The sequence below is a fragment of the Gadus chalcogrammus genome, chromosome 10 (assembly GCF_026213295.1).
Source record: "Gadus chalcogrammus isolate NIFS_2021 chromosome 10, NIFS_Gcha_1.0, whole genome shotgun sequence".
In the NCBI taxonomy this organism is placed as follows: Eukaryota; Metazoa; Chordata; class Actinopteri; order Gadiformes; family Gadidae; genus Gadus; species Gadus chalcogrammus.
This window is the reverse complement of record NC_079421.1, coordinates 8,010,439-8,035,940: the sequence shown is the minus strand read 5'-3', so window position 1 is coordinate 8,035,940 and position 25,502 is coordinate 8,010,439. Positions and strand designations below refer to the sequence as shown.

The 25,502-nt window shown below is 46.0% G+C and overlaps 1 protein-coding gene across 1 annotated transcript in view; it reads left to right on the top strand.

The window, feature by feature from the left end:
* LOC130390966 (vinexin-like) overlaps positions 1-23,672 on the top strand; it is a 57,909-nt gene extending 34,237 nt beyond the window's left edge. Inside the window, exons 14-21 of the mRNA XM_056601147.1 lie at positions 16,147-16,205; positions 16,627-16,667; positions 16,967-17,081; positions 17,184-17,309; positions 18,603-18,638; positions 20,686-21,073; positions 21,278-21,652; positions 23,617-23,672. Coding sequence (XP_056457122.1) covers positions 16,147-16,205; positions 16,627-16,667; positions 16,967-17,081; positions 17,184-17,309; positions 18,603-18,638; positions 20,686-21,073; positions 21,278-21,652; positions 23,617-23,672 — 1,196 coding nt within the window. The remainder of the gene's footprint in view (positions 1-16,146; positions 16,206-16,626; positions 16,668-16,966; positions 17,082-17,183; positions 17,310-18,602; positions 18,639-20,685; positions 21,074-21,277; positions 21,653-23,616) is intronic.
* The last annotated feature ends 1,830 nt before the right edge of the window (positions 23,673-25,502 follow it).

Sequence of the window (25,502 nt, the reverse complement as noted above, 5' to 3'; positions counted from 1 at the left end):
TGTGTATGTGCGTGCGTGTTTGTGCACTTCTGTGTATGTGTCGCTGCATTTGTCTTGACGTGCGCGCGCGTGTGTGTGGTTGTGTGTGTATTAGGGATGGGCAAAATGATTATTTTCCGGGAACTAGTTCTTTCAGTTCAGTTCACCATAACGATTTGTTTGTTTGATTCGTTCGTTTTGATTCGTTCGTTACGTCAGATGACGTCATTTGACGTCATTTGACAGGGAATCTCTCAGGTGTCTGCCCCCCACCCGCGAGACGGCCCTGAGCATAATTTAAGTGACTTCTAGGCTCTACCCCTCGTGAAAATCAACAAGATATACTATATAGTATAACCAAACGTCCCACCAATATTTACACCACTTGCTTACTCTCTATATGTCGTTCATGGTTTTATATTTATAATTTCATTTAACTTTACATTTAATTCTTCATTATTCAGGCATTACAGAACTGTCATGGTCATAAATAAAAAAATACGAACTGCAGTTTAATTTCTTTGTTTGTTCTTGAATTGACGTAGAATGGAGCAAAGACTCCTGGGATTGGGAAATGCGTTTATCCAATAAACAGATGGAGGTCAAGTCTATTTTTGGAAATGTAGGGGGATATATGAGTGGCCCCACGTCGAATGGTATGACCCAAGATACGTCAGACAGAGAAAGCGCGCAAATTCGACGGTACCACCTTGTCATTTGTTTACCCAGGTGCCATGGCAACACCATTGCTACCTCTCATTGGCTGAATCTTTGAGAACGTTGTAGACTCAATCAATATACGTCGCGGGGAGACGAAGCTCTGTTCGTTTATATATTTTATTTACGTGACCATATTTTTGTTTTATGTTAAAAAAAAAGAATCAAAGAACCAGTTCTTCTTGTTTTGGGGAACCAGTTCTTGTCGTTAACGTTCGGGATTCGTTCGTTGTGAACGAATCGGTCGCGACTGACTCATCCCTAGTGTGTATGGGTGTTTGTGTGTGTGTGTGTGCATTTCCATGTATGTTTGTGCGCATGTGTGTGTGTGTGCGGTGTGTGTATGCGGTGTGTATGTGCGTGCTTGAGGTGTATGTATGCGTGCGCATGTGCGGTGTGTGTGTGTGTGTGCATGCATTTCCATTTATGTTCGTGCGCGTGTGTGTGCGGTGTGTGTATGCGGTGTATATGTGCTTGCTTGAGGTGTATCTATGCGTTCGTGCGTGCTGTGTGTGTGTGTGTGTTTGCATTTCCATGTATGTTCGTGCGCATGTGTATGAGGGGCCGCCTGGGACAGAATTCATACTTGGTCTTGCACACACTATTATAATCTCGCATATACACCACTATACTCATACACACACACTATTAAACTCCTTTTACATGTAAATATGAGAGTGTATAGTCGTGTATGTGAGAGAGTATAGTAGTGTATGTAAGAGGGTATAGTAGTGTATGTAAGAGAGTATAGTAGTGTATGTAAGAGAGTATAGTAGTGTATGTAAGAGAGTATAGTAGTGTATGTAAGAGAGTATAGTAGTGTATGTAAGAGAGTATAGTAGTATGTGTAAGAGAGTATAGTAGTGTATGTAAGAGAGTATAGTAGTGTATGTAAGAGAGTATTGTAGTATGTGTAAGAGAGTTTGAATGAAACGGGAGTGTTTGAATGAAACGGAAGTGAGTTTGAATGAAACGGAGTGAGTTTGAAATGTTCATAAGAGTCCGCAGAAATCGAATATCAATATTATTTTAGTTCCACGCTGATTGGCTACCGCGGCTAAGCGTCACGCGTTGGAGCGTTGAAAGTTCAATTTTCTGAACTCCGGGCGTTGGTGCGTTGGGCGCGTTACTGCGTTTACGTGCGTAAAGGTACGGCCACACCAACCGCGTTGCTCGCGTTAGGGGCGCTGAAAATCGGCATTTTTGCATAGGGTACCATTGGTCTAGGCGCGGTACACGCGTTGAAGCGTTGAAGAGTTGAAGCGTTGTGTTGGGGGCGTTAGGCGCGGCAGTTGCACGTTATTACGCACGTAAACGCAGTAATGCGCCCAACGCACCAACGCCCGGAGTTCAGAAAATTGAACTTTCAACGCTCCAACGCGTGACGCTTAGCCGCGGTAGCCAATCAGCGTGGAGCTTGACCCGACGTCACTGGCAGAGAGTAGTGACTCGAGCTTGCACAGAAGCATACGGCCGACATCTTTCTTTATTCTGGGTGGAAATAGTAACATAGTCACGCCATTAAATGCGTTTATGGAAACATTTCTAGCGAGAAATGTGCATTTTACTTTCATAATGTTCGCTCGGTGAATGTGAAGGATGTTTGGTTTGATATTTATGACGAAGAGGGAACGCTCCGTTCACTTGCATGGACAGAGTCTCTGGTTGCTAAACAACCTCAACGTCTTGGCGGACTATATCTCTGCTGATCAACACTGCGAATGCTGGAAACACACCAGATACACCATGTGAAGTTATTTAACCCGATTATTGTTATTTATATCCGAGATTATTTAATCTAACCTGATCTAAACTCTATCATGCACCCAAACACGGCGGCGTTTGGGTTTCCTACCTCGGACTCCAGCGCAGCCACGGCCGACATCTTTCTTTATTCTGGGTGGAAATAGTTACATAGTTACGCCATTAAATGCGTTTATGGAAACATTTTTAGCGAGAAATGTGCATTGTACTTTCATAATGTTCGCTCAGTGAATGTGAAGGATGTTTGGTTTGATAGTTATGACGAAGAGGGAACGCTCCGTTCACTTGCATGGACATGGACTCATCTAGCTGCGTTGGCGCGTTGACGCGTTGGAAGCGTTGAACCACCACACACTGGTCAAGCGTCAGGTTAGGCGCGTTACTCGCGTTATCCAACGCGAGTAACGCGGTTGGTGTGGCCGCACCATAATTACGTGCAACTGCCGCGCCTAACGCCCCCAACGCAACGCTTCAACGCTTCAACGCGTGTACCGCGCCTAGACCAATGGTTCCCTATGCAAAAATGCCGATTTTCAACGCCCCTAACGCGAGCAACGCGGTTGGTGTGGCCGTACCTTAAGACCAATACTTCCTTGTTTACAAGCCTTAAGGTGCGGCCACACCAGACGCGTATCTCGCGTACTTCGCGTATAAAATCGCCATTTTTTCCAGAGGGAACCATTGGTTTACGCGCGTATTACGCGTTTCACGCGTATAAGCAACATTTTACGCGCGTAACGCGCGTATGAGGCGCGTATATTTACGCGCTATACGCGCGTATATCGTGTACATTTCAAGAGTTCAAAAAATTGAACTTTTTACGCTCATACGCATGACGATTAGCCGCGTTGCCCAATCAGCGTTGAGCTTGACCCGACGTCACTGGCAGAGAGTATTGAGCTTGGACAGAAGCATACGGCCGACATCTTTCTTTATTCTGTGTGGAAATAGTAACATAGTTACGCCATTAAATGCTTTTATGGAAACATTTCTAGCGAGAAATGTGCATTTTACTTTCATAATGTTCGCTCGGTGAATGTGAAGGATGTTTGGTTTGATAGTTATGACGAAGAGGGAACGCTCCGTTCACTTGCATGGACAGAGTCTCTGGTTACTAAGCAACCTCAACGTCTTGGCGGACTATATATCTGCTGATCAACACTACGAATGCTGGAAACACACCAGACACACCATGTGAAGTTATTTAACCCGATTATTGTTATTTATATCCGAGATTATTTAATCTAACCCGATCTAAACTCTATCACCCAAACACGGCGGCGTTTGGGTTTCCTACCTCGGACTCCAGCGCAGCCACGGCCGACAACTTTCTTTATTCTGGGTGGAAATAGTAACATAGTTACGCCATTAAATGCGTTTATGGAAACATTTTTAGCGAGAAATGTGCATTTTACTTTCGTAATGTTCGCTCGGTGAATGTGAAGGATGTTTGGTTTGATAGTTATGACGAAGAGGGAACGCTCCGTTCACTTGCATGGACATGGACTCATCTAGGCGAGTGACGTAGGCGCGTATGGCGCGTATGCGACCATTTTTGACACAAAATGGTCAAGCAACATTTTACGCGCGTATCTCGCGTAAAAATTACGCGAGATACGCGTCTGTTGTGGCCACACCTTTACAAGCCAATGAGGCGATCACTATCAAAACGGTGCATGTATACTTTGATTGACAGCTACACCAGCAGACAGCAAGGGTCGGGGACGGGCCTTAGATATCCTAATAGCCAATGAAAATACCTTTCTGACGATATCCAGCATGTCAAACAACGTCTCACGTGTGGTTGAGAAAACAAATGCGCAAGGGGTGTGCGTAAACTAGCAGGCTCTTCCCCAGAGTCGGAAGACCCTGAGACCCTGGCAAACACAGCGGATTCAATGAATCAGACGACAATAGCAGAATTCAAACCCTGAATCGCAGTTTTCTAAAAAAAAACATAGTAGCGTTTCGGTTTTCTATTTTTCGGCTGCTTTGTATAAGATGGCTTGTGCATATACACAATGTAATTACACTAAAATAATATTGATATTCGATTTCTGCGGACTCTTATGAACATTTGAAACTCACTTCCGTTTCATTCAAACTCAATTCCGTTTCATTCAAACTCACTTCCGTTTCATTCCAACTATTAAACTCCTTTTACATGTAAGTATGAGAGTGTATAGTCGTGTATGTGAGAGAGTATAGTAGTGTATGTGAGAGAGAGTAGTAGTGTATGTGAGAGAGTATAATAGTGTATGTGAGAGAGTATAATAGTGTATGTGAGAGAGTATAATATGTGTGTGTAAGACCAAGTATGAATTCTGTCCCAGACGGCCCCTCATACATGTGCGTGTGTGTACGGTGTGTGTATGCGGTATGTATGTGCGTGCTTGAGGTGTATGTATGCGTTTGCGCATGCTGTGTGTGTGTGTGAGCTGCAGGCTGCTTGGCACATGCGCATATGAGTAACTTGAGTAACTGGTGCGACAGGCGGCAGGCCTGCTAATATAGTAGTAAAATATTTATAGATATATATAGTGTTTGTTATAACGCCGTTTAAAGAACAGCGTTACGTTACGCCGTTATTTTTTCAGTAATGGGGTAATCTAACTAACTAGTGTTTCCGTCGTTACAACTCCATTACTCTAGGTTAAATGCGGTGCGTTACTATGGCTGTGTCTCAATTCAGGGGCCGCATCCTTCGAAGGATTTGTCTCCTGAATTGAGACACAACCTATGACTTGATTGAATAAACAGCGTAACCCGAACGCACCCCTGGCTCCACACACAAACTGCTGGTGAGTGAGGACGCCGGCTGGGTTAACAGCTAGATGAGCGATTATGATTGGCTAAGGCAAAGTCCTGTTTCATGGTAGCCAATCGGAGCCATTGCTTTTACACGCAAGCCAGGACACACACACACACACACAGACACACACACACAGACACACACACACACACACACACACACACACACACACACACACACACACACACACACACACACACACACACACACACACACACACACACACACACACACACACACACACACGCTAACACACACACCCACTCACCAAACAGATTCTATGAAGCAGCAGAATTGGCGAGTCCGGAGCATTCCGATGAAAAGTTGGCATTTTCTGTAGTATTCGGCAGATGTTCCGTAGCCTTTGCAACCAAGCAAATACAAATTGAGAAATAGAGAAATATATCAGGGCCTTCAATGGGCAGTTCAACCATTTAGCACATTAAGGCCAAGTGAAAACTGCTCAGAAAAATCCAAATTCTTTGACATATAGCATTCTTTTTTTTCACAGTAACGCAAATAGTTAATTTCCCTGGTAAGGCAAGGCAAGGCAATGCAACTTTATTTATACAGCACTTTTCATGCACAAGACCAATGAGAGTGCCAGCTCCCAACCCCTTTAAGAGCCATGAGCGCATTTGAATCTGACGAGTTGATATTTTGAAAGCGCGTCTGCAGTCTCCGATGAGACAGATGCACATGAATTTCAAACTGCAAATGGCTAAATTTATGGCCAAATAATATGGCCTAGTTCACACATGGAATAAGGTTTTCTTCCACAACTTCAGAAATACTGAGTCCTCAAATAAATTTCGGCAAAGAAAACGTATATGATATAACATATGATATGCGGTACCTGTGGTTCTATTTAATGATGTACGCAATACATTATAAATATTGTTTCTTATCAGTATTGTATGCATTATCGTTATCGACTTGTGTTCCTAATATGCATGTGTCCCCCCGTTAATGTACATTGCCATGGACTGTATTATGCGTTACGTGTTTAGTTTGCGTGTGTTTAAACAGATGGACGTACACACGCGCGCCCGCATTCATTCATTCTTTTTAACACTCACTCGCTGTAAAACAATGTTTTCTCACGATCAAAATACTCATCAATCCTAAAAGTTATGGGCATGTATACATTGTCTGTGTCAAGAAAATATGTGTTTGCTTTACGGTGTTTGCAGTAAAGCAACTTATTACCGCTGTATCAGCTGTTCTTTCCCAAATAATTTACCAAGAATGTGTGGCTAGGTAGATGAGAGAAGCAAAGTGTATGCGCTAGGTGCACAAGCAACATTATGCATGCGCCCTTAAAATAGCATCTGAACAACGCGCCACCATCTTTAAACCAGGTATTTCCAGGTTTGTGGCGCAAGGGGTTTCTGAAATGTCAAAATAGCCCCAGGGAACGTTTGCGCCAGAACACGCCTCCTCTTTTCGCCGAGCCGCCCCTTGGGGCGCAAGATCATTCCCTAATTTACCGACGCGTGGCGCAGGAGGGAAAAGAACGCTCTGCGCCAGTTGCAAACCAGCAACGACACATGCGCCAGTGATTAAGTCAATTGCGCCGGATGCAAGATAGGGCCCTTAATGCACTGGAAAAAGGGATTTATGCCGCACTTCATCTGATTATTATTTTGTAATTCAATTCAAATAAACATTTTTTGTTTTATTTTTAAAATAACTTTTTTTTACTTCAAAATACTGTGAAATATAGATATTTTTAGTTAGGAGTTCAATTAAGAAATATCTATTTTGACAAATGTAAAATGTCAAGGTTACGTACAAGCCTGCGCATGCGCATTAAATACAAAGACGCTTACGACTACTGGACCAAACCGCAGTGTTGCCAACTTAGCGATTTTGTCGCTATTTAGCTACTTTTCAGACCCCTTTGGCGACTTTTTTTCAAAACAGCGACAAGCGACAAATCTAGCTTCTTTTTCAGCTGCTATTGGTGACTTTTGGCGACTTTTTGAGGTGAAAGCACTACCCTTGACCAGAGTGACGATGACCCACTGGCGGCAGTAGCTCAGGTGGTAGAGCGGGTTGGCTGGTAATCTGAAGGTTGTTGGTTCAATCCCCGGCTTCACCAAGCAGTGTATCGAGGTGTCTTTGGCAAAGCACCTAACCCTGACTGATGTCGCGATGTGATGTCGAATCCAGACAGAAGCGGCGAGAGCCGAGCGGGAAAAAATGATGATGATGATGTATACAATAATGAGAAACAATTGTTTGATTAAATTGTAATCTTTTTGATTGGATAAACCAAATTATTTCTGATAGATATTTCTTAAATGAGAACCAATTGTTGGAGTGAATCAATATTTTTTTGTTTAGGATTTAACATACGATTTAAATGTATTAACTTCATTCAAAGAATAGAATTATACTTGGTGCCAAGTTGTATTATTTTGTTTTTATGAACATAGGAAATATTGTTTGAGGCAAGCTATATATTTGTCATTGGCTCAAGTTATGTAATATAGATGTGAACCATTACCCATATTTTTTTTACTTGGTTCAACAGAAGACTTTTTCCAGTGTGTGTATTTTGTCCAGTGTATCCAATAGATCAATGTAATCCCTCTTCAGAAGTTCTGACTGTTCTCTTTGAATATCATTAAATCCTGCATGCACAATAATCTGTGAGATTTTGTTCTGTCCGCAACCTCCATCCGGACACATTTCAGGGCTCAGGGGTGCACGGGTGGCCGACGCATGCGCAGCTCGCCTCCATGGCGACTGGTTCTTGTTCCGTCTCTTTCCGCACCGTCCGTCCGGACGCATCTCGGGGCTCAGGGGTGCATGGGTGGCCGACGCATGCACAGCTCGCCTCTCTGGCGACGGATTCATGATCGGTCTCTGTCCGCACTATATGTCCTGACGCATCTCGGGGCTCAGGGGTATGGCAAGCCGAGTGTGCCACAATTCTACTTCAATTAAACGCGGTCTGAAACGCCAGCACGCGTGCCCAGAACGCGTTTTGGTTTTCCAGAACGCGTTCCGGCGTTTCAGCGCGCGCGCCCAGAACGCGTTCCGGCGTTTCAGCGCGCGCGCCCAGCGTTTCAGCGCGCGCGCCCAGCGTTTCAGCGCGCGCGCCCAGAACGCGTTCTGGCATTTCAGCACGCGCGCCAAGAACGCGTTCCGGCATTTCTGCGTGCGCGCTCAGAACGCATATTAGCATATTAACAGCACGCGTGCTGTTAATATGCTAATGCGCTCCTCCCCTCAATTTTCTCAGCCAATAGATTTGAGCCGTTTTCCCCTAATCATATGCTAGGGCAAACACACAGACAACATCAGTCGAGACCAGAGCTCTTCTTTCGCGAATCTTTTCTGTTGTGTCGTTCTTAAAGTCGAAAGATGTTAAGATGTTTCAAATTAGGTGGTTAATGTGGAGGTGGTGAACACTACAAGTACATACACTTTGACTCTGGCTCTGCTTGCTGCTCCGGCCTGTTGTTACACAGGGCTGGCTGCAGCTTTTTTCTCCTTTACTGGTTTTTGACTTGTATAACAGTGTGGTCTTCTCTGTCAGTTGTACCTGTGTGGCCACATGCTGCTCTGGGTGTAGTAGTACCAGATAGGTTAAATGTAGAGAAAGAATTTCCACAACGGCTTAATAAAGTACACTATTATTGTATTTTTTCTATTACATTTTATATATTCTATATATATATAGTTTTTTCTATCTGTCTCATTCCAACTGATGAAGTGAATTATACCTCGTCTTATAGGCTACTACCACGTACAGGCTAAAACCTGCAACTGCATGTTAATACTTCAGACGGACTTATTTACTTCTAATGGAATTTTAACTCTAACTTCTGAACTCTTTTATTGTTTTTATTGTACTCAGAAGACGAATAAGCTGACTCATGTAATGCTGTAATAAATAAATGCAATAAACGATAAGCTATAAATAAAAGTATTTTTTAATTATGTTATCATAGTTGCCACGGCACTTACCATACACAATGTTCAGTCAAGTAGCTTAGATAGTGTATAGTCAAAGTGTATGTACTTGTAGTGTTCACCACCTCCACATTAACCACCTAATTTGAAACATCTTAACATCTTTCGACTTTAAGAACGACACAACAGAAAAGATTCGCGAAAGAAGAGCTCTGGTCTCGACTGATGTTGTCTGTGTGTTTGCCCTAGCATATGATTAGGTGAAAACGGCTCAAATCTATTGGCTGAGAAAATTGAGGGGAGGAGTGCATTAGCATATTAACAGCACGCGTGCTGTTAATATGCTAATATGCGTTCTGAGCGCGCGCGCAGAAATGCCGGAACGCGTTCTTGGCGCGCGCGCTGAAATGCCAGAACGCGTTCTGGGCGCGCGCGCTGAAACGCCGGAACGCGTTCTGGGCGCGCGCGCTGAAACGCCGGAACGTGTTCTGGAAAACCAAAACGCGTTCTGGGCACGCGTGCTGGCGTTTCAGAACGCGTTTAATTGAAGTCGAATTGTGGCACACTCGGCTTGCCATACAGGGGTGCATGGGTGGCAGGCGCGTTCGTGGACTCTTGAATTGGCAGGAACCGGTTCTTCAGCGGCAGGGTTAAATTCAGTGAGGGGCTAATCCGGCTGATACATGCAACTTTAACTTTGGGTAGCTTAGCATTTGGAGTTGAGTGAACTTGTTGATTCACTTTGGTATGTTGTTTTGGCTTAGCGCCGACTCTGTGCCAGTGAGACGCAGCTGGAACTGTCTCTCTCATGTCCAGCTTCGCGAAGGATACAGTGTAGCTTTGATCATCTTGTTGTATATTTGTCTGAGTTAGATCAGCAAACTCAACCATCAGCACTGTATCCTGGAGGAGTCCTTTGCATTTTTCTAATGCTGCTAGTCTCGTTTCAAATAAATCGGAGTACAGAGGCATGTTGGCGATAGGAAAGTCCAAGGCTTTTGCTGTGGTCTGATCCGGGAGTCATAAAAAGTGCCAAAATGTATCGTTGAATCGAGCGATTGAGGACTACGGAAACAAACTATATATTGTTCAGTATTATGATCATGGAATAAAATAAAATAAAGTAGATCTGAACACTGAATTAAGTATTTTTTTCCAATGCCTAGTGGAGCTCCGGGAAACATGACCCCTCTCTCTGCTGCCCCTCTCAAGAGTAACTAGTTACATTTATTATAGAGTTATTTAATTAATAATTCAGTTACTTTTTGGAACAAGTAGTGAGTAAATATAACTAATTACTTTTTTAATTGAACATTGCCAAAACTGTGTATATATATATATTAGTGCCGTCAGTTAAACACGTTATTAACGGCGTTAACACAAACCGATTTTAACGGCGTTAATTTTTTTATCGCGCGATTAACGCAATTCTTTATTTAAAAAAAAATATATATAGATATATTCTTTTTTTTCTTTGGCTCAAAACAAAGAAGCAGTATAGTACAGCTTGATTGCTATGTTCAAGGCAGTATCTTTGTATGTTCATCGTTTAATTGCACTATAGGTCTTTTTTTGTATCGTCCTGTTTTGATCAGTATATGCCAATGTTGTTATCAATAAAAAAACATTTGCACAAGGCAAGCCGATGCACTCCTCCATGTTGATAAGAGCATTAAAATGAGAAAAAAATTATGGGACAAAGGGATATTAACTCGCGATTAATCGCGAGTTAACTATGACATTAATGCGATTAATCGCGATTAAATATTTTAACCGCTTGACTAATATATATATATATTAGTGCTGTCAGTTTAACGCGTTTTTGGCTTGGCAAAAGTTGTCGTTTTTTCACCTGCTGTCTAGCAACAACTAGTCACGTTAGAAAAACGACAACACCATACCGGATCTAGCTACACCGGAAACAAAACAACAAGCACGCCGCACAAACTCGTTGGGGCAAGCAAGGATACGGAGCGGGTGAAAAAGTCCTTAAAGGTGTGTGTGTGTTTGTGTGTCACTCTGTTCGAGCCTGCACAAGAGTTCACAGCTCAGGCTGCTGGACTGCGCTGCAAGGAACTTTTATAAGCGCAATATTGTTATCCCGCAGTAATCAGCCCGACAGCCCCGAAACGTTAACGGCCCACCGGGAATTCTCCCGACTCTCCCGATTACCACTCCGCCACCTTGTTTGTGTGTGTGTGTGTGTGTGTGTGTGTGTGTGTGTGTGTGTGTGTGTGTGTGTGTGTGTGTGTGTGTGTGTGTGTGTGTGTGTGTGTGTGTGTGTGTGTGTGTGTGTGTGTGTGTGTGGGCGTTAATCGATAGCCTGGTAATGTGCATAGGCCTACGTACGGTAGGAATATCCATACTGGTTTAAATAATAAATGTTATAGTATTTCCCATCTTTGCTGAGCAAGAGTTTTGTTCGAAAGTTCATTGATTGAAACAAATATAAGTCTGGGCTATTGAAGTTTTACGGTAGGCCTACCACTGTCATTCACCTAGCCGGTGTCAAGTGGACCGGGTTGAATTCACTGCGGGTCTCTCTTCTTATATCCATCTTACCTAATATTTTTTATTACTGTCCTTCTCAACACTCTCTCATCTCACTAAAAGGCTAGCAGCACGAAATCAAGGGATATTTAGAATAGAAAAAAATTAATATGAATTAATATTCATAATATTAATATTAGTGCTGTCAGTTAAACGCGTTATTAAAGGCGTTAACGCAAACCAATTTTAACGGCGTTAATTTTTTTTAGCGCACGATTAACGCAATTAATTAATTAATTCATTTTTTTTGGGGTTAGGGTTAGGGTTAGAAGCAGTAGCCTGACTGCTATGTTCAAGGCAGTATGTTTGTATGTTCATCGTTTAATTGCACTATAGGCATTTTTTTTGTATCGTCCTGTTTTGATCAGTATATGCCAATGTTGTTATCAATAAAAAAACATTTGCACAAGGCAAGCCGATGCACTTCTCCATGTTGATAAGTAAAAATAAAAATTAATGGGACAAAGAAATCAAGGGATATTTAGCATAAAAAAAAATCGTGAGTTAACTATGACATTAATGCGATTAATCGCGATTAAATATTTTAATCGCTTGACAGCACTAATATATATAGATATGTATGTGTATATGTGTGTGTCCTAGAACTAGAGCTAGTGGCGTAACATCATGGTGATATGCCCCGGTGCAAATATTTATTTTGTGCCCCTGGACAGGACTTCCGAGCGGGGGTGGGGGGGGCCTCCATGGGCCCCTGACGTCGTCTGGGCCTCGGTGCAGTGCACCGTCGATATTTACGCCACTGAGCTGAACCGTGTCTCAGCATTACTCAGACAGCCAGTGAGGATGAGCGTATGAATGAATGAATGCCTTTTATCAGGATGAGCTAATGTTCCCCCCTCACTAAAATATTGGAGAATGTTGCTATCGAAAAATAACATTTGCGATACAGCTGTACTAATCATGATATCAAAGCATCCTGTGTTCAGCTAACGCACGGCCAGTAAATATTGGCCTACGGCGCCGACTGGTCTGGAGATGATAGCGATAAATAAAGGTCTATGAATATAGTTTAGCACTACGGACACAATAAGCGGACTGTGTGATGAGGAACGTTAACAGGCTGTTACCTCAGCCAGGTCCTACAACGTGCTCAACGGGTAAACAGATTAGTTTGTAGGCTGTAGGTGTTCAGTTGGGTGCAATCAGCAACCTTAATATTGCAGCTAGTTGCTGCAATATTCTGCACCCTGGACCTTTTCATGTTATCATCGGTTAACCGTATTGACACCCTTCTGTCTGTCTGTTGTGCTATCTGCATATTACAATGTCCTGTTTCGTCTCTCTTCCTTAACGCGGCCGTACGGCTCGTCCTCAGGTGGGGGCGTCCATTTTGACGACTGTCGCACAGTCTTAAGCATGCAACACAGAGCTCATGACCTGCAGCACACTGACACAGAACCACTGCTGCCTCTGCTCCGCCACAAAGAAGCTCACAACACAGACGGCAAGGCCACCACAGCACTGAGCTCTGTCAGCAGCACGTGTATAGCAGAGGGATGGGAGGAGGAAGGAGATGGGAAGAAGGAGAGAGATATGAACAATCAAAGGGTGATAGCAGAGTTGGGAAACATGGAAGAAAAAGAGATGACCAAAACATCCAAACTTTTGACCAAAAGCACCACTTGGCCCGAGGAGATGAACGGGAGGGTGAGCTGCCAGGCAAAGGACGAGGTTCGACCTGTAGAGGAGGTGGACAAGAGAGGAGGAGAGGAAGAGGGATGCCCCACCTCTGAACGTGTCTATTGGATAGAGGCCACAGAGGGACGAAGAGAGGAGGGACCGCAGGTGGGAGGAGAGCTGGTTAGGACTGATGTAGAAGAGGATAAGGGGGAAGAAGAGGAGGAGAGGGGAGAACGACAGACCCAGAGGATCAGGAGAAGCAAGGAGCCAGGAGCAGCGCATGTTGTCCCCCCCCCTCGCTCCAAAAGTGTCGGCTCTTTCACACAGGGATCGAAGCACAGAGAGGGCCAGCGACAGAGTACCCACACTTCAGCTGGCTTTCTTAATCTGTACCGCTCTATGCACAATATTAACAGAAAGGAGGTGATGTCAGGGCATTTGCCCAAGGCTGTGTGTGATATACAGGCTCGCATATTGGCTTACAAAGAAGAGATGGTCAATGACCAGCTGAACAAGGCTGAACCCCGAATGGTTCCGCTCCACGCTGGAGAGCAGGGGACAGAACATGGTGGAGCCCCGAGGGCGCCCACCGTGCAGAACCGCATCTCTCAGTTTCAACGCCTGATAAACAAATCTCAGTCCATGCCAAACCTGGGATGTCGGGGAGGAGGAGAGAGATGTGCGAGGGACAGAGTAGGGGAGGAGGCTGGACACGGTCAAGGCTACATGCCAAACTATAAACCTCCCAAACACGGCCCTGCCTTGCGCCTGGAGAGGCCGGGGGTCCGAGCCCTAGAGAGCCGGCGTGCACCTGAAGGCCGGTCCACCGTTATCCATAAGCCAGCAGTGTTACACTTCCTGGATAAGAAGGAACCCTCACATACCAACAACGGCCCTCGGAACTGCTCCGTGGTCCAACAGTTCAACCACAACACTCTTCTATGCTTCGAACAGGAACACATAGGCAAGAGCAGGCATGGTACTTCACATAATGTACATGGAGATAGCAGACATTGCAATGAGACGTGCACAGATTCCCCACCCGTACTCTATATAAACTCAAGAATGCAAGATGGGACACATGCAGGCCACGTCAACTACATGCACCATCGCAAACATCTCCACAGCCAATGTAGCGAGGTAAGAGAGCAGTACGGCAGCCTGCATCAAACCCCTTCACGGGAATGCAAGGTTGAGGAAGGCAGCCTGGCATTGGACTGGTTAGTGTACAATGGCTCTTCTGTGTACAGCAAAAGTGAGAAGGAAAGAATATCTTATTCCTCCCATCCGCCCCGTTTCTCTCCTTCTAACGACCACAAGAACCCTTTGCCATGCAGGCCTTCCCCGCCTGTCCCTCAGAGTCCTAACCTCTGTGGAGGCATCGGTCATCATTACCAGCCCGCAAGCCTCCTCAGTCCCACTCCTTATCTGAGCCAGGGAGCTCCAGCCTTGAGCAAATCGCCAATTCCAAGAGCTGTGAGTCCCTGCGTGATGCCAAACTCCTCAGTCCCTGACCCCTGCAGGCTTACTGGTAACCCTGTAAGTACACAGCAAGCAAGACAGTTCTTTGCAGGGCTCCAGTGCAAATCTGATGGATCCACCGCCCCCACAGAGCACAGGAGATACACTTCATCCTCTCAGAAACCTGCTGTCCCAACCAGGGAGCCCATTAACAGGTCCCGCAGTCCCCTTGGCCCCCTTCCAACACACAGAGAATGTGGTAGGCGGTCCACTCCTTGTTCTAAGGTGTTAGATAGCCCTCACCCAACCCCTGGTTACTTTGCCGTTGCAGACTCTAGTCAACCTCTAGATCCCTGCAGAGCCCCCCCCGTCCACCCGGACCCCTGCAGAGCCCCCCGCTCCACCAGCTCCGTGTTCCTGGCCCTGGAGCGCGCCCTCAGCGGGATCTGGGAGTACCTGAGAGAGGAGGGGGAGGAGGGGGAGGAGCGTGAGCAGGAGGAGGGAGAGGAGGAGGAGGGAGAAGGAGACAGCAGAGGGACGCCACTGGCCCCTGAGCGGGGCTCGTCCCTCTGGGCGGTGGAACATCAGCGCACGGCACACTCTGGCAGCGGGAGGGGCCCCAAGGCGGGGGCGGAGAGGACCAGGAGAGCAGGAACTAACCAATGGGAGCTGGACGTTGGCGTACGGTGTACCAACAGCTTCTCCAATGATCACACTGTAGCTAGCTACGACCGGCAGGACAGAAGAGAGGAGCCTGGGATCTGCCAAGGTTCACCCCCCCCCCCCACCGACCCTTCATACCACTCCTGATGATTGCAGGCCAATCTGATATCTGATAAGAATAACTAGGGGGCAGGTTTAGTCTGTTTAAGGTTTGATTGGGGAAAGAAAAACTGTAAGAAAACAGTGTAAAACAAATCAAATATATTTATCAGGCAATTCCCATCATATCTGTTTGGCTTGCAACCTACCATGCATGTGAGAAGGTATAGATGTCCAACAATCACCTGCGCCTCCATCTACCATAGAACCTGATCTAATAGATCCAAACCTTCTCCATCTCTATGTTCTGCTGCATCACTGTGATAGAAAAGTCACGTGCCGTAACTGTTGGTTTGTGATTGTTTTGTTGCTGTCAGTTGTTAATGTAAAGTTGTGATGTTGCTCTGGCTTTTGTTGTCCATGTTGTCATTATAGAGTTATCAAATATTTATTATTAAAAATATGTAATTTGGCCGCATACCTTTAACTGCAGTATGTTATTCTAATCACAATCTCATCTTATTCATGCCCAGAGCCACCAAAGACTACGTTCAGAAACTCAGCCATCCCTGACAGAAAGTCTGTTGCTGAGGTAAGGAGGATAGACATTTCATGTCCGTTTACAGAACTAAGTTCATGTCTGATGAAGGAAACATATTTTTAGGACATGTCGGCCAGCAAAGTTTTAGAACTTTAGAGTATGATCATAAGAAACTACGTGCAGCAAAGTTACCAAGGATACATTCAGTGAGACAATGGAAGCCAAGCCATTCTCTTTTGACGAATTCAGGAAACTATGTTACATCACTATACAAAGATTAAAAGGAAATCATCATAAAAAAAACATTGATCATAAGTATCATATTTTGTTGTGTTTTGTGTTTTATTACAGTGTACTTTACTTTGCCATCTCCTTTTTGACATTTCTAAAAGTGGCTTCTTAAAAGTTAAATCTACGCTAACTTTATTTATATTTTTGTTGTGTATTCAAATGTCATTGTTTCCTTTTCCAGTGCGCCAGGGTTCTCTACAACTTTGATGCTCACACCTCAAAGTGAGTTCATTGGCTGAGCCCCACACTGGTTCCATCTGCAGCCCACTGGGCAGAGGACCCCAGTCACTCCCCTCACAGGGGGGTCATCACACATCCATCAATGTTAACAATGTGATAAACTCTGTGTGACAATTTTTGGTCAAGATATTAAATGCATAGAATATAATATAATTTTATTAAATTAAGAATATCAAGAGTATTGAAATTCAGCAGAAGAACATTGTAGGTTTCCTAGTTCTTATGAACAGTTTGACTCACTGGGCTGTGGTCCACCTTAACCATGGTCTTGTTGTGTTTAGGGAGCTGTCCCTGAGGAAAGGCGATGTGGTGACCATCACCAGACTGGTGGACAGTAACTGGTATGAAGGCCAGCTCAGGAGAGCAGTGGGGATATTCCCTGTCTCCTATGTCCAGGTCAGTCGTCTCTACAGTTGGTCCGTTGCAGTATTTGTCTAATGAGGGGTCCCACCCCCCACACACCACACCTGTCTCTCTCTCCTTTGCTCCCTGATGCAGAAGATCTGTTCCCAGCCCCGTCGCCCCCCCCCACCCTCCACCCCGTCCCGCTCCTCCGTCCTGGGGGAGGCGGTGGTCCGCTTTAACTTCACAGCCGACACCCCAGTAGAGCTGTCCCTGCGTAAGGTACGGCTCCAACTCTGTCAGCGCGGGGAGACGCCTTTAGAGTCTCCGCGAGAAAGCTAGGTTGTTGCGTATCACACACTTTTAAAGATCCCATATCATGCTTTTTTAGGGTTTAGTTGCATTTGGGGGTACTACTAGAATAGGGTTTCATGCCTGTATGTTAGAAATACCCCTTATTAATCTCAAACAGAAGTGTGAGGTTAATAAGGGGTAAAAGTTACAGAAGTTGTAAACATTGTGGTTGGCCGGGAGGCGGGACTTCAGCACTTCAGCCCCGCCCACTGCAGTCTGACGTCACACTGTTACAGAAGTAAAGTTGAGTGCAAACGAGCTTCCCGCCCTTATTGAGGGGCATTCTTGGTGGGGGGAACACTCCCCCTGGGGAGGACTTAGAGGTTTCTAGCTTGTCAGATGCAAAAACATGTATATACATTGTAGAACATATAACATAGAACATGTAACATAGAACATAGAACATATAATATCTAAAGCTAAGGGACGCCTAACCCATTAATCACCCCTTTAAGCTCTGCAAACAGGGTGCCCTAACAGGGTGCCCAGACAGGGTGCCCAGACAGGGTGCCCTAACAGGGTGCCCGGACAGGGTGCCCGGACAGGGTGCCCGGACAGGGTGCCCTAACAGGGTGCCCAGACAGGGTGCCCGAACAGGGTGCCCAGACAGGGTGCCCTAATGACGCGGCCACACGTTGTCAGAATGCCGACTAATACGTATGCTCAGCTCTCTCTCTGTCGCTGCTGTCTGGCAGTTAGCACCCATCTTTTTAAACTATTAAATATAGCAGAGGCAAATATAGTCTTGAAAATAAATAAAGATTAGCCATCTTGAAATATTGATATAATGTTATGTGGTTCTGGAAGCAGGTAAAGGTAAAACATATTATACCACCAGGTGTGAGTGTGATGGCTGACTTGTAATGGATAATCAAACACACACCTGGTGGTATAATATGTCACCTTTAACCATTGTGTGTTAGTTCTCTGAGGACACTGATGTTGTGTGTTGGTTCTCTGAGCTGATGTTGTGTGTCTGTTCTCTGAGCTGATCTTGTGTGTGTTCTCTGAGCTGATGTTGTGTGTTGGTTCTCTGAGCTGATGTTGTGTGTTGGTCCTCTGAGCTGATATTGTGTGTGTGGGGCGGGGGGTGCATGTGTCCAGGGAGAAGGCGTAGTGATACTGAGAAAGGTGGATCAGAACTGGTATGAAGGCTGTGTCCCGGGCGGCCAGCGAAGGGGGATATTCCCCGTCTCTTATGTCTCTGCGCCCTACGGCCAGCCTAGGTGGCAGACTCCCGTAGCGGACTCTGAACAGGTACACAGCATGCCCTGTAGTCAAGATCGTCCGTCTGGCTTGGTGTGCGCTGTACATGTTTTAGAGTGGGTTGGATGTTAACTAGTGTGGCTTGGTGTGCGCTGTACATGTTTTAGAGTGGGGTTGGATGTTAACTAGTGTGGCTTGGTGTTAGCTGTACATGTTTTAGAGTGAGTTGGATGTTAAATTGTGTGCTTATAAGTGCTGTAGGTAAGGATATAAGGTTAATATAGAAGGCAGAGGACAATTTTGATGAAAATGTCTCCCCCCTACCTCTCTCCCTCCCCCCCCTGCCCCTTGGGTGAGATGATAATGCCCTGCTAGTTTGGAGTAGATGATAAGGCCCTGTGTGTGTTTGTGGGAGAATTAATGCCCTGTGTTTAGGGGAGATGATAATGCCCTGCCCCTCTGGGGTAGATGATAATGCCCTGCGTTTGGGGTAGATGATAATGCCCTGTGTTTGGGGGAGATGATAATGCCCTCCGCTGTGTGCACATGTGATTGACAGTCGAGCTGGATTTCGCTGACCAATCAAGGCATAGATGCCTTGATTGGTCAGAAATCGGCCAGGAACAGTCCTAACAACAGGTGTCTCATACAGAAGCAGGCAGTCAAGCAGAACAGACCTCCTCACAGAGCATTCACTCACTGGTTTATGTCTTCCAAAGCGAGCGACCAAACAAATGTTCTAGACCCCTATCAACTGTTAGAGGAAACAGCAATTTGTCTATAGGTTCTGTCATGCCTAAATAAAACTTGTGGTGGGAAATGTATAATATTAAGAGAGTTTCAACATTAAGATTTGTTTCTGAAAACATTTCTAGCGATAAATGTGAATTTTATTTCCGTTATATTCAGATACTGAATGTATATAATGTTTATTATGTTAGTTAATGCAATGTTTTCTATGGTTGCCATGGTGATTCATATGAAACCAGTCTTGCATGTGGATTCAGGGATGCAAGCTGGCATGTTGTGTGAATCAACTTCTCTGCGTTGAGTCGTCATCTGAGCTGCTGTCCTCAGCGCTGTTTGATGTAACAGAGGATCTTCAGAGTGACCCAGGGAGGACATTGGATCTCTGAGGATAACTAGAAGAAGATTGAGGATTGTATTGAAGATCTGAAGATTGTTAGAAATTGTATCAAAACAATTTTAATGCCGAAACTATCTTAAAATGTTGCATTTTCCACAGAGAATAAATCAATCGATTTTTATATTGTCCAAGACAGAACCAGGACGTACTTTTTGCTGTTTCTTCGAACATTTGATTTCTAGGCGTTTCTAAAATGGGTAAGTGTCGTTCTGGATGACGAATACAAACCAGCTATTGTTTGGTTTAGGTTGGAGAACGACTGGGCTGACAGATGTCAATTGATAGAGTTAAGTCCTCCATACATAGGGTTAGGTTAGTTAACCCTAACTAACCTTTAGTCACAGAGACGCAGAGTTGGAAGGATTTAGAAAGAGTCTTTATGAATGTCGAAATGTGAAAATCCCATCTGAATAGAATATTGCCATAATAAACTTGTCACAACTGTAATTTTCCCAGTATCCCACAACGGCAATCATTTAATCAATATTAAAATTATTATAAAAAGAGGCAATTGTAATTTCTAAAACAATGGAAAAAACAAAATATGGCAAAGCTTTACTTCAGCTTTTAAAATATTATTTTTGTTTTCATGGAATAATATTGATATAAAATGTATTTAGGGTAAAATAAATCTGTGAATTCATCAGTGAATATATCAACACTAAGAACCAATTGCAATGCGCTCAAAGCTCCATGTACCGGACATATGCATCAGTTATGTAGGGGGGGGCTCATCTCTCGACCGACCAGGGGCCGCAGTCATGTGACTGGAGCCCGCTGCATGCGGAGCACAACAATGCATCGATTTATCACTTATTTTTTAAATGTGCATTTATTTGTTGATGATGAGGTCATGGTTGTGCTGTGCGGCGTGGTGATATGGTAGTGTTAATAGTAAGTGGAGCTATTGTCTTATATTATCTCTCCCTGCCCCCCCCCCCCCCTCCCCAGCTCAAGCCCTTACCCTTGCGACCTCATGTTGAACCCTGGGCCGCCCCGCATGGAGCTGCTTCCTCCCACTCCTCCTCCCCCTCCCAGACAGCCCTCCAGGCCCTCACCCAGGACTGGATCTCCCTGACCTTTGACCTCCCAGCCTCCATCTCCTCCCCCCTATCCCCCTTCCACTCTCATCCCACTGGAGGATGTGCTTCCTCCTCAGCGCTGTCCAGCCCCCCCACCCCCCCACCCCTCCCCGCCTCCTTCACCCGCTACCTCCCCTGCACCCCCGCCGCCCCCCTCCAGCCCGGGGTCTCCACCCCAGGCCCGACTCCGCCCCCTTACCCTCGCGGCCTCCTGCTGGAGATGCAGGAGCTGGACGCCTTGCTGTCGCCGTTCTCCCGTTACCTCCCCCTCTCCTCAGCCCCCCCCTCCATGTCCCCCTCCCTCCCTCCTTTCTGTTCGTCTTCTCTGCTCACCTCTCCGTCGCTCTCCTCCCCCACCGCCCCCGAGGACGGCTTCATCCCCATTTCCTCCCCCAGTGTCTGTCTGTCCGTCCCCTCCTCCAGAGAGGGGAGCCCCTCCCCGCCCCCCCTCCTCCTGTCAGCCTACACACGCTCCTCCAGCCCTCTGACTGACAGCGTGGTCAACCTATCACAGCTAAGAGCTGTTCCTAATCAGCTCCTTCCCTCCACCTCCTCTAACCGTTCCCTGGATCTGGCTGACACCGACCCACCCGCATGCCTCCCGCATGGAGAGCCCAGTCAGCTGGTCCTGGCGTCGCAGCTGGAACACCAGACGGCTCTCGCCAGGGAGCAAGAGGAGGAAGAGCTCTCCAAAGAGCTGGCATCCTTCATCCATATCAGTCGACCACAGAGCAGAGAGCTGCCAGCCGTTCCTCCGCTCTGTGATTGGCTGAACGATGAAGAAGTGTCAGACAGCGTGGCAGACATCGACCTTCCTCTGCTCTTCATAGATGAGAGTGAGGAAGAGGGGGAATGCGAAGAGGGAGGGAACATCTCTCCTGTCGTTTTTCAGCCGAAGCAGACTAAGCCAGACCGCTTGAAAGACCCCAAGATTATCAGACCATTCGCAGACCCTCATAAAAAGATTGGTATGGAGACTCAACAGAAAGATGGAAGGATGGCAGAACCATTGAAGAAGCGATGTGAGCAACTCCCAAACGCAGTGGAACCTTGGATTAAAGGCTGCACAGGACATGCAACAGAGCTCCAACTAGAAGAAGGTTTGGAAGAACGACCCAGCAGCAATCATATAAAGGGAAATGATTCACAAGCAAAGTATGAGAATAAAGTGAAATCCTCCAAAAACACTTTCATATCTTTGACCGATGGAGAGTCAGAGAATGAACCATACCAGAACATAATTGAAAGGTATGATGAATGCCAAACTGACACACTTGAAAAGAAAGGTTCCTTCAGGCCCTTAATGGAACAACAAAATGTGGAACCTTGGAAACAAAGCTGTCAGAGAGAAAAGGAAGTCCAGGTAAAAGTGTACCCAAGCACACCTCCCCTACTACTAACTAACCTCCCCTACTACTAACCAACCTCTTGCCCCAGCGTGTGTGGAACGCTATCTGGAGCTGTACAGCTAACTTTTAGCCCCAGTGAGTTTGGAACGCTAGCTGGAGTGCTACAGCTAACCTCTAGCTGCAGTGAGTGTGGACCGCGAGCTGGAGTGCTACAGCTAACCTCTATCCCCAGTGTGTGCAGTGGTGGAACGTTTGGAGCTCAAACACTAACATTCTACCAACAATCCTACCCAGGATTCATTTCATGAGATGGAAAGTCCATGGAGGCTATACTCCATTCCGTTGGGGGCTGAATGAGGAGCCTGCCGCAATTTATTCTGCACATTTTTAAGCATGAGGTGCAACATTTGGTTATTGTCACACATATACTGTGAGCTTCAAATTCAAAGAACTTTATTTTTCCCGTGAGGGAACTTCATTTGTGGTCAGGCACATACAAACAAGACATACTTGAACAATAAATAGTTAGTAATAATCATGCAAGAGAATAATTCAATTCTTAAAAGCCCAAAACACCCTGTGGATAGGGGTGGAAGTATGGGTAGGGAGAATAGATTGTTAGTTGGTGGAAGGTGAATAGGTTGAAGTCTGAAGTGATGGGTTTGGTTGGGCGGGATTGGGGGACTTACTGTTTATTCAACAGCCTGATGGTTGCTCAAACAAAGGTGGACATGCGTCGTTTGGTTCTGAGGGGCAGGGAACAAAGTCTCCTTCCTGAAGGTAGCAGATGGTACTGGTTGTTGAGGTTATGGGGGGGGTCCGATATGATCCGTCTACTTTTCCTGATGGCCTGATTTTCATTTATGGTTGTGAGATTGGTCTGTGGCTGTCCAATGATCTTCCCACTCATCTTTATGATCCTGTTTAGGGGACATTTTTTCACCTCACTCAGGGAGCCAAACCATGCCAGGATGCTGAAGGTGATTGAATGAAGCAGTTGTTAAATGACTGGAGTATTGACTTGTCGTCTTCCAGCTGTCGTAGCATCCGGAGAAAGTACAGATGGGATCTCGTCTGCGATGCGTCTCAGGTGTCCGTGGTGTCGAGCAGAATTGGGGGTTGGGATCTCCGAATGGTTGTTTGGGATTTGGTTGCATTCGAGGAGTGTGGGAAAAGGGAAACTGAACATGTCCTGAGTGTGTATGGCGATGGACTACACGCCACGTTAAAGATGTTGAAGAACTCTGAAGTCACCAAGGAACGGTTGCTTTGCTCGTCCAAGATAGCGTACATCCTTCTTGAATCCTCCCTTTGTCCTTCAGGAAAGACGCTGACGAGGCAAATCTTGGAACATGCCCTGAGACTCATTCCATCTCTGCATACTTCCGTGCACTAGGAGGTGACTTCCTGATTGTCCGCTTGTTCTCCTCCCTCCCCGTTCTCTGAAACAGGGGGGAACGACTTGGACTTCCAGGGAGCTAGTCCTGGGTGGAGTGCTGAGGTGTGACGGTTGCTTGCACATTCCTTGCAGTCCACTTCTGTGACGCAGACCCTTGCTAAGTGGGTTGTTGAGGAGCAGCACTGGAAACAAATGTGATAGTCTTTTAGAAACTGCTTGCGCTCTTCGAGGGTCTTCTCCCTGAAGCCTCTACATTTCCTCAGTGGGTGGTCTTTGTCATGGATGGGGCAGTGCTTCCCAGGGTCAATGTTTCCAGTGCCGTGTTCCAATATCCATATTATCCGTACTAACTAGCCTAAGTTTGAGTATGTAGGGTGTTCCGATTCAGATCGGGGCGAAAATAAGTGTACTGAAAGGACCCGGATGGTGTACTCAAAACGGTCAAATCACGAAGTGTGGATCGATGTACACTTTTCGTACTCAGCAATCTTAGCTACGTAGCGGAAGAGGGCGGAGCCAGGCTGAGCCAAAGTCGGCGCATTTTCCACATAGCCTGCATTAATAGAGTCATTTTGTAGTTTTTATAGCTTTTATAGCTTTTTATAGCTGCTAGGCGTAAAGAGTTCACCATTCAAAGCGGGATGTTTATTGCGGGGGAGGAGCCGCGGCGGCAGCCGTGATCGTAATTTCCGGTTAGTGAACCACGGAGAATTCGATTTGGAACAACGCTGACATCTGAAAATTATCGCACTTGAGTGAGTGTGGATAGTGTTCTTTCTTTAAGTGTACTCATGGAAGTATGGATATCGGAACACGGCACAGGTCTCTCTGTGGGGGACACGTGTGTCTTGTGCACTGATATGGCTGTCTTCATCTGTCTGTCAGACCTCTTTCTTTTCGGCTGCTGCATGGGAAGGTGGGAAGTTGAAGCTGGGATCTGTTTTAACTCTGGCTTCCCTGCGGATGAAGTCAGCAAACACAGCAAAGGGGGGGATAGCCACATTGTTTTTTTCCTTGTATTTGGACCCAAATGAAGCCCATTTATCCTGGTCGACGATGGGAGCCCCTCCTCTGGAAGTGTCTAGGTAAGACAGGCCAGGTAAGTAGCCGTCCATCTTCGCAGTTTCTAGTTCTAGGAGCAGGTCACCCAGGTCGCGGAGCTTGTGAGGGTGTTTGTCACCTTCGGAAAGTCCTCCAGTTTATCAAACAGAGCCCTTTCAATTGCCTCTGGTGAGCCATAATACTCTTCCAGCCTCTGCCAAACCATCATCAATCCGACCTGGGGGTGCCTGATGCTGGCTGCTTTGAGCCTTCTTGCCTGTTCTGAGGACTCCTTGCCAAGCCATTTGATGAGGAGCTCAAGCTCTTCTCCGGCTGACAGGCCCAGGCCTGTGATAGCTCCGTAAAAGGTGGACTTCCATGCCCAGAAATTCTCTGGCTTGTCGTCGAAATTGGTTAGCCCTGAGGTCACCAACTGACCCCGTGCGAGATACCTGGCGAGGTCGTTGGCGGTGGAGGTGTCAGGGTTGCTTTGTTTGACCGTTCTGCCCTGGTTTCCATGAGGATCGTTGAGGGGTGGCTGTCTGCCTCTCCCGTTCATCCCTCTATTGTTCTGCCAGGGCGCCTCTGTTTTCATAGGCAGGGGTGTGTATGGGCGCAACGGGATGCTTTATGTCACTTGTAGCAATTGTGTGAGTTAGAATTCAGGCTGGATTGGTCCTGTACATAGTATTCTGTACGCTGGAGTCGTGTCTGGGGTGAGAGAGAGTTAGAAGCTCTACTGCGGTGTGACTGATGGTCTGAGTCTATCAAACCTGACTCCAGTATTTCTGCTTCTATCAGTGCAGCGTCCATTTCCTTTTCTGTTTGTAGAGCCTCTAGGGTGGCGTCTAGTCTGACCTTTTCTAGTTTGAGGCGGGCCTTCTCTACTTTTAGTTA